Genomic DNA, 13,402 nt, shown 5'->3' with positions numbered 1-13,402 from the left:
CTAATATCTTTGATTAGTTCTCGGCCATATTAAGAGAGACTTTTCAGGGTTTCCAATATTTATTTAAATGATACCCACTACATTAATGGATAAATTTATATTATTACATATTTTAATAAGCGTATTCGAAACTTGTTTGTTTAGAAAACATGTTTTATTATTTTACAGTGTTGAAGTCTAAAGTTATGATTATCAAATCTTCTGCGTATCAGGAAAAATAAAACAACTTAGGAACATTCCTGGCCTCCTAGCTCCCTGAATCAGAGTCTTCAGAGTTGTGACTCAGGAATCTGTATTTTTAAAATGCTCCCCAGGTATTTCTGATGTCAGTGAAGTTTGGCAATTTGTATTCTACAAAGTGCTGAAACAATTTTATTCCACTATTTTCCCCAAATATTTATAACTTTTCTTCCTTCCCTTCTTCCTTTTTTAAAAAATAATTATTCATATGAAGTTTTTCTAATCTAAAAGCCAGTGAGACTTTATTTTCTATGGCTACAAAACTTAAATTGGTATAAAGAATTATTTCGAGAGATTCAGATTTTTTTGAGAGGTTTATTCAGTTAGCTTATTGAAAGAAAGTTCCATTACTCTCTTTAATTTCTCTTATATGGAAAATAACGTTTATATTTTCATTGTGCTGTATTACATACATATTAAAATGTAATGTGATTGTACAGCAGATAAGAACTATCATGTGTTAATTGATTGAATGATCTCCTTACATAGGTTCAAGCCAAATGTTACCAGCTTCTCCTCTCAGTCTTCCAGCATTCCAACCGTGCCCTTTCAACTCCCTACATCCATTCATTAGCTCCCATAGTGGTTGAAAAGCTAAAAGCTGTTGAAAGAAACAGACCAGCCAGTAACAATGAACTTTGGGCTGTTCAAGAAGGAATTAAAGTTCTTGAAACATTGGTTGCTCTTGGTGAAGAACAGAACAGTAAGTATTTTTAATAAAAAGCCATTACTCCAAAATGAAGATCTGTATTATACATAAATCTTATTTGATATTGGACATAAGCATTTGCAACAGTAAGTTTACTAAGGAGCAATTACTGTCTGAAAGCATAATATATTTGCTTATGTTAGTAACATAATGCATTGAATTGATTATTTTTATGAGCAGAAAGTCTCAATGAATTACTGATGATATTTCAACATACTGAGTTTTAAATTTTCTGGGAATATATCCTTTAAGACTGAGGAAAAGTACATATGTTCAATAGATTTTTTAAAATATTTTTTTAGTTGTAGTTGGACACAATATCTTTATTTTATTTGTTTATTTTTATGTGGTGCTGAGGATCGAACCTAGTGCCTCGAACTTGCTAGGCAAGCACTCTACCACTGAGCCACAGCTCCAGCCCCAGATTTTTTTAAATGGAGCTTCTCATATGCTTGATGGTTTGTTTGTTTGTTTGTTTATTTATTTATTTAGTATTTCAACTTTTTAAAATTTTTTTAAAATTTTTTAAATTGATTTTTTAAAAAATAAATGACAGTGGAATGCATTACAATTCGTATTACAACATATATAGCACAATTTTTCATATCTCTGGTTGTATATAAAGTATGTTCACACTAATTGGTGTCTTCATACATATACTTTGGATAATGATGTCCATCACATTCCACCATGCTTGCTAACCCTCTGCCCCTTCCCTTCCCCTCCCACCCCTCTGCCCTATCTAGAGTTCGTCTATTCCTCCCATGCTCCCTGCTCCCTACCCCACTATGAATCAGCCTCCTTATATCAGAGAAAACATTGGGCATTTGTTTTTTGGGGGGATTGGCTAACTTCACTTAGCATTATCTTCTCCAATGTCATCCATTTACCTGCAAATGCCAAGATTTTATTCTCTTTTATAACTGAGTAATATTCCATTGTGTATATATGCAACATTTTTTTTAATCCATTCATCTACTGAAGGGCATCTAAGTTGTTTCCACAGTTATTGGGAGCAAATTTTTACCCCTCACACATCAGATAGAGCACTAATCTCTACGGCATATAAAGAACTCAAAAAGCTAAGCATCAAAAAAACCAAATAACCCAATCAACAAATGGGCCAAGGACCTGAACAGACACTTCTCAGAAGATGATATATAATCAATCAATAAATATATGAAAAATATTTCCAATTTCCTTTCCAATTTCCTTTGAATAAAATTTTAAGAGAAGGAGTATTTGAAAATGAGATAATTAAGAAAAAGTTGAGGGCTGGGGTTGTGGCTCAGTGATAGAGCACTTGCCTAGTGCATGTGAGGCTTCAATTCTTAGCACCACATAAAAATAAATAAATACATAAATAAAGATATTGTGTCCATCTACAACCAAAAATTAAAAAAAAAATTGAGTGATAGTGTTGAATGACAGGAGAAAAGGTTATAACTCCCTTGACAAGGATGGAAGAGCCATTAGGCCAGACAGTAGGCATAAGATTAAGACATTGCCACTTTCTTCTATGACATCTAACCATCATTTTTTTCAGAAAAATAGAAGGGTCATTGGAAGAGTAGAAGTGTGCTTTGCAGGTAGGGGGACCCATTGGGGAGGAAGGAGGCAAGGGTAAGGGGAAGAACTGGGGAATGTAGTTAACCAAATTATTCTAGGTGCATGTATGAATATATCACAGTGCATTCCAATTTTATATGTAACTATAATGCATCAAGTGAAAAATAAGTACATAGAAGGAAGACCAATAGAAAAGAGGAAGGGAACCAGAGAGGAAGCAAAGGAAAGAGAAGAGGTAAGTAGTATTAGGATTGAAATGGAAAAAACTATGTTACTTCTTTTGTGAATATGTCAGAATGAACTCTACTTTTATGTATAACTATAATGCACTGAAAAATAAACTTTAAAAAGTCAAAGATAAAACAAATTCAAGAATTGAAAATTCATGCAGTGGCTCCGGAGGCTGAGGCAGGAGGATTGCAAATTCAAAGAAGCCACAGCAACTTAGTGAGACCATGCTTCAAAATAAAAAATATAAAAAGGGCTGGGGATGTGCTCAGTGGTTAAGTGCCCCTGGGTTCAATCTGTAGCACCAAAAGAAAGGAAAAAGAAAATTTACCCCTTTGGAATCATATCAATCAATATAAAGGTAAGTCTAAAAATGTTGCTGTCAAATTAATATATTTATTCATTTATTTGATGGTACCCTCCTAATGAATGTTCTATTCATTAATAAGATTCATTTGCCTTTGTGTGTATGGGGGAGGGTACTGACATTGAACAGGGCCTTAAGCACACTAGGCAAGCATTCTACCACTGAGCTACACCTGCACTGTGTTTAGCCTTAGATTTTAATTTTTTTAAAAGCCAGCTACTTATTCTACCTTTTAAAAGTCTTGGTATATATATAATACAAAAACATTTGTAATCTGAATAAAGCTGTCCATTAAAAAATGGAAAAACCATGATGGTGATACATCTTATTTAATTTATCTTATTTAATTCTTATTTGAAATGGGTTATTTACTTCAAAGGCATTGCTGGAGTCTAATTTGCTATTAAACCATAAATTACACAAATAATACTTGAATATATTCTTATTATTAAAAATATCAAATAGGCACTCTCACATCAGACCAATCTTTGTTGTTATCTTTGTTATTTACAGGAGTCCAGTTACTTGCTCTTTTAGTTCCCACTTTGATTTCTTACCTGCTGGATGAAAATTCTTTTGCCTCAGCAAGTTCAGTTTCTAAAGATCTTCATGAGTTTGCACTCCAGAACTTAATGCATATTGGACCTCTGTATCCACATGCTTTCAAGACGGTAATGGGGGCTGCTCCTGAGTTGAAAGTGCGGCTAGAAACTGCTGTTCGAGCAAGCCAAGCCAGCAAGGCTAAAGCTGCTGCGAGGCAGCCAGCTCCTACCATACATTCTGCACCGACAATCAAGCTAAAAACAAGCTTTTTTTAATGTGTTTCTCCACTCATTTTTATATGTATTTCACCTAATTAGTGGTAGCCACTGTACCATTCCAGGCTATGGATTCTATTTTATTTGTATATTGGTATTATAATGCTTCCAAGTAGGTTAAGGAAGTCTTGTTCATACCACTATTGATTTTTAAGTGATTTTTAAAAATTATGTGGTGAGAATGTTTTCATTTTTCTGCTAATAATGTTTCTCTTTTATTAATTTTTCATTGTTTTGTTTTTGGTTTTTGTGGTGCTGGGGATTGAACCCTGCGCCTTGCACATGCTAAGCATGCACTGTACTACTGAGCTATACCCCCAAGCCCTAAGTTATTTTTTAAACACTGAACCATAGTCTTTTACATGCTGAATACATAATTGTATCGTGTACTGGGACAGACTGTGGACATTATCAGGGGAAAAAATAGGTCAAAATTCGGCATTTGTCATGAAAAATTCCATTGCAAAATAAGTAAATTTTAAATTTTCGAGAAACCAAAATAATATAAAGTCTCTTTCGTGGTGTACCTACTATGAATAAAATCACATTTTTTAAACATTTCTCAAAATATTCTCTTCTGATGTATCTTTTCACTTTAATATTAAATTACTGAATTGTGTTTGTGTATATTTTAGTTGTTAATTGAATTAAAGTTCTTATCTAAAGGTCCATTAAAATGTTTCTAATGTAGTATAATGTTTCTATCTTTTTTTATGTTTTGTAATTACAGAGACTCAGGTTCTGACTGTGATGGTTAGTTTCATTCATCAAATATTTATTGAATGCCTACTGTGTATAAGGCATCAAGCTAAGTGCTTCAGGGCATACAAAAATGAATTAGTCATAATTATAGTTATGCTAGTCTCTTATGCGATGGGAATTTTTCCTTGCAAAACAGATAATTGATTAAATGAATGTATACCACAGCATTTAGCAGATTTTAAACACCAAATTTTACCAGACAATGTAACAGACTATATTAAAAGCAAGTGACTTTTCTGAACATTTCAAGCTATATATTTATTTATCACTTGCTACTTGACATTTATTGTCACTCATACCTACACCATTTGGCAGCTAGCTTATAGATCCTTGCTTTCTTCCTGGCTCAGTCTTTTAAATACCTCAGAAAGTCACTTTCTCTCACCTGTTTTCTCACTGACTTTTATTTCTACAGAGTTGTTTTTCGTTTCTGACTTGAGTTTCCAAAGTTATTCTTCTTGTTTTTTTGTTTTTGTTTTTGTTTTTAATTTTGATAAAAGTCTATAAAATGACTTCACATATTATACAATTCATCTATTTAAAGTGTACAATTCAGTTGTTTTTATTATAATCACAGGGTAGTACAACTCTCACTATAGTTAATTTTGAACATTTTCATTACTCCCAAAAGAAACTCCATATTCTTTACCTGTCATCTCACAATTTTCCATTTCCCATCAGCCTTAGGCAACTGATAATCTACTTTCTGTCTCTATAAATTTTCTACAGTGGTATTTCACATAAATGAAATCATATAATATGTGGTCTTTTGTGACTGGTTTCTTATCTGTGCATAATATTTCAAGGCTCATCCATGTTGTAGTGTGAATCAGCCATCCATTCCTTTTTATGGCTGAATAATATTCCATTGTATATATGCCACATTTTATCATCCACTGATATATTTTATGAGTTGAAGGACATTTGGTTGCTTTCACTTTTTGCCTTTTATGAATATGATGCTCTGAATAATTATGTACCAGTTATTGTGTAGATATATATATTTGTGTGTATGTGTGTATGTGTGTGTGTGTATATATATATATATATATATATATATATATATATATATATATACACATATATACACACTTTTTTGGTTTTGGTACTAGAGATTAAACCCAGTGGTGCTTAACTACTTAGCCACATCCCCAGCCTTTTTTATGTTTTATTTTGAAACAGCATCTCCCTAAGTCCTCAGGGCCTCACTAAATTGCTGAGGTTGGTCTTGAAATTTCTATCCTCCTGCCTCAGCCTCCTGAGTCACTAGGATTACAGGTGCACACCACCATGCCCAGCTGGATACATGTTTTAATATCTTTTGAGTATATCCCTACTAGTGGAATTGCTGACTCAAATAGTAACTTTATATTTAACTTTTTAAGGCACTGCCAGACTGTCTTCTACTCTCATTTTTTGCACACATGCATGTGTGCACGTATCTCCTTTTCAGTCATCTATTTATATAATATATTTATTTCTGCCTTGGCTATTTTTTGCTGTTCTTGGTACCTCTCAAACTTTTCCCATCATTACCCCTTTTAGGGTAGACTGCATCATATCTTAGTAATGTCTCTCTTCCCCTCCTCCCTGCCTCTCTCCTTTTTTTTCTCTCTCTCTGTTAGTACATCTTTATTCTTTCTCTAAACCTTTTTAAGCCATTGATAACTTAAATTCTAGTTTTCTACAATCAACTATAAAAGGAAATTCTGTTTGATGCTTTGTATTTATTAATATTTCCCCAGCCCATGAGATTTTTACAACCCAAATAATCATATCTATTTAGATTATAACATCCAGTGTCATAAAGCTAAAAGGAGAAGCAGCATTATAGCCAGTGAATTCTGAAGCATGATCTAAGTAGTTTTAATAGCATAAGCAATAAAATATCTTCTGTTTGCTTTCCAAGTTCTCATTAATCAATATTATAGGTTTGTTTCTCAATTTATCTAGAGAAAAATGAGCTCTGAAGTCAGGTGTCCCTGTTCTGAATAGATTCTACTAGTCACAGGGATAAAATACAGGACCACATCTACAAAATGAGAGGAAAATTTACTAGGTATATTTTCTTTGATCTTTTACATACCTAAAAAGTACATCTGTCTTCATAGTTATCTGCTTATTTTTATCAAGAGTGAATCTTTGAATAATCCTTTAATATTGGCAAATAATAATAATATTAGGTTTGATAAATAGTCTTTACATGTGTGTAAAATTGTTGTTACAGTATGAGAGCATAAAACATTAAATATGTAATGCAGGCACAGAAATTATAAAGTATTGCAGATCGTGGGGCTTGGGTTGTGACTTAGTGGTCGAGGGCTTGCCTAGCACATGTGAGGCACTGGGTTTGATCCTCAGCCACATAAAATAAATAAATAAATGAAGTTGCAAAAAAAATATTGCAGATCATTACTATCAATAAAAGCTACCATTTCTCGGCTGGGGCTATAGCTCAGTGGTAGAGCGCTTGCCTAGCAAGTATGAGGCCCTGAGTTCGATCCTCAGCACCACATAAAAATAGATAAAAGCTGCCATTTCTGTTGAATGCCAGACATTATGTTAGACACTTTATATTCATTATGTCTTCTGTTCAAACAATACTGAATGATGGATATAATTAGCCAATTTCCAAAACATTTAATTTATGAAATAACTATTTAATTATATGCATTACTATTCCTCACATTTGGGGGGGTGAGTATCAGGGATTGAAGTCAGGGATGTTTAACCACTGAACGGCACCCCCACCCCTTTAAAGAATTTTTTTTATTTTGAGACAGTGTGTCACTAAATTTCTGAGACTGACCTTGAACTTGCAGTCCTCCTGCCTCAGCCTCCTGAGTCAGTGGGATTACAAACCTGTGCCACCATACCCAGCTACACATTTTCTTCATTCTTAATTGGAATTTTTGTGTTTGTGTAAGAAATGGCTAACGTATAGCTATAAATAAATTTCTTGCCTTAATACTTTCCATCAGATGGGTTATTTTTAAAACCTGATTTAATCATTATAAGTTCATCTCTAGTTCTTTCTTATAGAGCTCACAGAATTTTACTTAAGGATTTTATATATCATAATTCAGAAAAACTATCCCAGGTTTTTATAAAAATTATCCTAAGCAAGCATGTGATAATCATATCTACCAGTGACAAGTTACAACTACTGTTTCTTTCCCATTTATTCTATTATTTTCCCAAAGAGGAATTTGTTTACACCTTTTGTCCGATATCCACAATTCTCTGTCTCTGTCATTGGAACTCATGGCTTTCTACCTCAGTATGTTCTCATACATATACTTGTCTTTTCCCCTACCCCACTACTGTCAATTCTAGTCAAAGGATCCATAGAAATTTAAGTGGACTTCTTCGAGTATTCTAACTTCCATTATTGATACTTTCTTCCTTTCTTTTTCCTTTGTTTTTGATTATTTTCTTTACCTCTTTCTTCATTTCAAATTATTTCAAGTTAGATCGAAAAAATGCCTTTTGTTTTGTTTGTGAAACATAAAAGGGCTTTAATCTTTTTTGTTGGTTGGTTGGTTGGTTGGTTGGTTGGTTTTTTGGTACCGGGGATTGAATCCAGGGGTGTTTACCACTGAGCTGTATTGTCAGCCCTTTTTATTTTTAATTTTGAGTCAGGGTCTTGTTAAGTTGCTGAGCATTTTTGCTGAGGTTGCTGAGGCGACCTTGAACTTGGGATCTACTTGCTTCAGCCTCTGGAGTTGCTGGGATTACAGGATAGTGCTACTATGCCCAGCAAGGGCTTTAATCTTGTCCAATGAGCATATAAAGAGACTCAGAGGAAAAAGGAAAATCAATTTTGTATCTTGTTATGAATTAATTTATTTCAATCATTAAGTTTACATTCAGCAAAATTTTGGAAAAATTCCTAGAACCTACCAACCAGAACAAATGTTAATATTTGACTTTATTTATTTCCATAGTTGCAATCATCCTACTTAGTGGATGTTGTATCTTGCTTTCCTCTATTTATTTTATAAGCATTTCCCCCATACTACTACTCTGAGAATATAAGAGGGATTTAGCAATGACATTTTGATGGCTGGCTACTTAATGTTGGATGTGCCATTATCAATATCCTGTACATGGATACTTTGTTTCCAATTTTTACATTTCAATAAGTAATGTTGCATTTGACTTTTGAAAAGTCAAACTTTGTATATTATTTTCTTAGGATAGATTTCCTAAAAGGGTTATAAAAATATGACAGTTTTCTAGTCCTCCCAGGGACAAAAAAAAAAAAAAGCCAGACTTGAATTTTGATAGATTGTTGAATCTTTAGAAAGTAGTATTTTTTGGAATAAACAGATTTGAAAATGAAACTGGGTCACTCTTTTCCAAACTCCAAGAAAATAATATAAAGGAGACCTTTTACATTGCCAAATATTTTGATATAACTAAGTGTTATATTTTATTAATGGCATTTTAGTTGAGCAGCAAGTAGAAAAGTTAATGGAGTTTGGGCTGTTTTTAGTGAATACTAAATTTTTGATAGTACTGTTTTGAATACTGTGAACCCTAGTGTGTATACATAGGAGGTGGAGAAGGGTAGAGGATGTCAAGGACAATGACAAACTGATGTTCATTTAAGCCAAGTGATTTAGAGGAACTCAGGTTTGAAAAGAACCATGTGATCATTAATTTTTAGGTAGGAGATCCAGGATAGCCTACCTGCATAAACAGGTCAGTATGTCACATAAGTGTTTTCCAAATTACTTAAAAAAGAGTTTCCTGGGGCTGGGGTTGTGGCTCAGAGGTAGAGAGCTCGCCTGGCATGCATGAGGCTCTGGGTTCGATCCTCAGCACCACGTAAAGTAAAACGAAGACAGTGTGTCCACCTATAACTAAAAAATAAATATTTAAAAAAAGTTTCCTAAGCTGTAAAATTAAAATGGAGCTGGGTGTGGTGGCTCACGCCTGTAATCCTAGTGGCTCAGGAAGCTGAGGCAGGAGGATTGTGAGTTCAAAGTCAACTCAGCAACTTAGTGAGACTCTCAGTAACTCAGTAAGACACTATCTCAAAATAAAAAGTGCTGGCCCAGTGGTTAAGAGCCTCTAGGTTCCATCCCTAGTAAACCACCCCCTCCTCAAATGGATTGCCTTATGACAGTGCTTTTCTTCACACTGGACACATGAATAAGGAGAACTTGAATTCCCCTTTATCAAAAAATTTTGTGATACGATTCTCCAAGGCTGTCTTTTATTCATTCATTGGACAATTTATGTATGACAGATGTTGGGAATATAGTGGTCAAACAAAAAAATATCTGTCATAATAGGCTTACATTCTGGCAGGAGATGGAATAAAACAATCACAGATGGTAGTAAAAAGGAAGGAATGGTATGAAATATGGCATGCAAGAGGACAAAAGGTAACATTCTTTTTAAAGGTTATCAGGAGCCCTTAAGATTTACTTTTTTGTCGTCGTCTTTTTTTTTTGTAACAGACATTGAACCCTGGGTTGCTTTACCACTGAGCCACATCCCCAGCCATTTTTTATATTTTATTTAGATACAGGGTCTTGCTCAGTTATTTAGGACCTTGCTAAGTTGAACTTGCTGACTTTGAACTCGTGATCCTCCTGTCTCAGCCTCCTGAGCTGCTGGGATTATATGTATGTGCCACTATACCCAGCCACATTTACATCTTAAATAACCTGTTAGTTGTCTCAGAAACTCCTCAAACTTAGTTAATTTAAGATTGAACTCTTCATCTCCTTACCTAAAACCTGCTTCTGTGACCATGATCTTCCACTCAACAGCTAAATTCTCCTTTTGCTTAAGCCATAAGCATATCACCACTTACACTTCCGACCTTCTCACCAGATCTCAATAAATTTTTTAAAAACATGGAATGCTTCACAAAGTCACATGTCATCCTTGCACAGGGGCTGTGCTAATCTTCTCTGTGTCACTCCAATTTTAGTGTATATGCCGCCGAAGTGGGCACAAGTCTCATTATCTTACCAAATCCTTCCATGTATCTTTATTATTACTATTACTGCCCTACTCCAGTTCATCATGCTCATTTGCAGTACAGATGATTCTTGACTTAACAATGTTTCATCTTAAACTTTTTTGACTTTATGATGGTACAAGCAAGAGTGCTACACATTCAGTAAGCATCATACTTCAAATTTTGCATTTTGGTCTTTTCCCAGGTGAGGAATAGCCATAGGATAGTCTCTCTCCATGCTGGGTAGTGGCTACGAACTGCTGCTCCTGGTCAGCTTCAGTTGAGCCTCATGCCACTAAGAGGAAACACAACCATGTCTCTACAGTGTACCCTGTTGCTAAGTTAGGACATTCAGTAGGTTAGGTATATTCATGCATTTTTGACTTATGATATTTTCAATTTAAGATGATTTTATCAGGATAAAACTCCCATCATAGGTGAAGAAGCAAAAATATAGCTGTGGATGGTAGGCTCAGCCTGGGTAGGAATCCAGCTATGTCACAACTTGTATAACACTGGTAAGTCACTCGTGTTTTTTTTGTTTGTTTGTTTGTTTTTGTTTTTTGCAGAAACAGTTTCTGTTTCTGCAAAACAAGAACAATAATAATGTTTATCTCATAGAGTAGCTCTGGATTAAATGAGTTAATACCTGTAAAGGACCTTTAAATGTTGCTTGACCTTTAGAAAACAATTCAGAATGCTGTTTTCTACACACAAAATCAAATGACATATATTAAAATCTGACACCTTACTAAAAACTCTTCAGTTGGTTACCTTAGATAAAGACCAACTCCTCAACACAATTCTCAAGGTCCTACATAACCTGGCCCCTGCCTTCTTCACCTCATTTTATTTTGTGCCGGTATCTATGGCCATGTGGTAGTATCCTTAGACGTCCAATAAAGATCGAATTTTGGGCTGGGGATGTGGCTCAAGCAGTAGCCGGCTCACCTGGCATGCATGCGGCCCGGGTTCGATCCTCAGCACTACATACAAACAAAGATGTTGTGTCCGCCAAAAACTAAAAAATAAATATTAAAAATTCTCTCTCTCTCTCTCTTTCTTTAAGAAAAAAAAATCGAATTTACCTTATAGGGACATTGTAAAGATTGAATTAAAACACATGAAATGCTCTTCTTAGTACATGTTCAATAAATATTAACTATAAAATAATTGTTATTACTTTTTGTGTCAGCAATATTGGGTTTCTTTCATCATATCAAATGCACTACTTTTCTTCCTCTGAGTATTTGAAGTCTGCTTTAAAACTCCATTCTGCCCTCTTCCTTTTTTAAAAATTAAGGAAGAGTTAATTTTTAATTAATGTTGCAGCATTAATTTGGATATTGCCAAATACTAAGAACCATTTTATTTAAATTGTCTTGTTTTCCCTAGTAAATTTATATGTATTGGCTAAATTTGAATGCAGTCAGCTTATTGGTCATATTAAACATCATAAATTCATGTGAAAGTCTGGATTAGCTGGTTCAAACCAGTCCTACTCTCCTACTCTTGTTACTTCATGTCCTGCTGCTGAGGGGAAATCTGGAAAAGGAGATAACATAGATAATGGTAGAATTTTCCATTATAGAGAACAAGAACAAGTACTATAATTAACACATATTGAACAATAATAGTACCGTATGGAGAGCCTGCAGAGTAGAACTGTAGTACATTCAAAATAGATTAAATCCTGTTTTAAAAAATCTAAGAAAAGCATGTGTCTTCAAAAACTTAAACAGAAATTAACTTCATTTTTCTTTGTTTTCTGGCACAAAGTCCAGATATTTTTCCCCTGTCATGTTTGTAAAAAAAAAATAATGTGCAAAAGTATATCACATTTTAATTCTTTTGAGGAGCAGTCTAACAGGAGTTTGGGGAGGTGGTGCTGTTCTGAATAATTCACACCTAAATGAAGTGTGTCTTCTGCTGAGAAAGTGGCTATACCTAGAAGCCAGTGTATTTCAGTTGCATTCTTGGCAGGAATAGCCAGCGTTCAAAAATGTTCTTCTCTCTCTCTCTCTCTCTCTCTCTCTCACACACACACACACACACACACACAGTTATTTTTATAGAATGAAGGTTATATAATTGTTTGAAATTCAGTTCCTAGCTTAGAAATGGGGGCACTTTAGTTATTAAAAGAAAACAACAGTTGTTGAGTAGAATTTTCATTCATTGGAAATTTTAAAAGGGAAAAGGGGTAGAGAAACAAGAGATGGAGTTGAAGGGGAGAAAACCAGAATGTGGTTTTGTATGTGGTTTTGAATATGTCAAAACCCAGTCTTCTTTGCTTAGAAAAATAGAATTTGATCACCATTAATATTCCAAGAGAAGTCTTGCTACAGCTTCAGAACTGTGTAATCAATTTGGTATCTCCTATGTTATTTAAGTTTATTAAAGCAATCCTGATTTTGGATTTGAAGTATTTATTTCTCAGATTATCAATTATGATAAAATTAGTTTTAATTTAAAATTAAATTTAATTTAAATAAACTTATTAAACATAATTAATAAATAATTTTAAAATTAGGCAGCTCCTTAACCTCAACCATACTCTTCCAAGAGAAAAAAATAATAGTAATAATAACAACAACTAACAGAGGCTATTTTCCCATCATATCACAAGCTTATAATGTAGATTTAGTTCTTGGACTCAAAGAAAGTTTCAAATGATAGAATTCCTTCATTTCTGACTTATTATTGGCTGTTTCCCCAACCAAGCCATT

At 34.0% G+C, this 13,402-nt stretch overlaps 1 protein-coding gene and 2 non-coding genes across 3 annotated transcripts in view; 2 read left to right on the top strand and 1 right to left on the bottom strand.

Moving 5' to 3' along the window:
- Positions 1–4,621, top strand: part of Heatr5b (HEAT repeat containing 5B) — an 81,842-nt gene extending 77,221 nt beyond the window's left edge. Inside the window, exons 35-36 of the mRNA XM_046441644.2 lie at positions 730–943; positions 3,627–4,621. Coding sequence (XP_046297600.1) covers positions 730–943; positions 3,627–3,931 — 519 coding nt within the window. The 3' untranslated portion in view covers positions 3,932–4,621. The remainder of the gene's footprint in view (positions 1–729; positions 944–3,626) is intronic.
- On the top strand, positions 2,367–2,491 carry LOC124090884 (U6atac minor spliceosomal RNA). Its single transcript, XR_006851269.1, has one exon. It is a non-coding gene; the product is annotated as a U6atac minor spliceosomal RNA (small nuclear RNA).
- Positions 4,622–10,560: 5,939 nt separating the features above from the next.
- On the bottom strand, positions 10,561–10,667 carry LOC124090872 (U6 spliceosomal RNA). Its single transcript, XR_006851258.1, has one exon. It is a non-coding gene; the product is annotated as a U6 spliceosomal RNA (small nuclear RNA).
- Positions 10,668–13,402: the final 2,735 nt, after the last annotated feature.

The sequence above is a fragment of the Marmota monax genome, unplaced genomic scaffold (genome assembly GCF_021218885.2).
Source record: "Marmota monax isolate L192 unplaced genomic scaffold, Marmota_monax_Labrador192_F-V1.1 WCK01_AAM20220418_F8-fsc00010, whole genome shotgun sequence".
Taxonomy (NCBI): Eukaryota; Metazoa; Chordata; class Mammalia; order Rodentia; family Sciuridae; genus Marmota; species Marmota monax.
The sequence above is the reverse complement of the archived record's forward strand: the minus strand, read 5'-3'. Positions and strand labels throughout refer to the sequence as shown.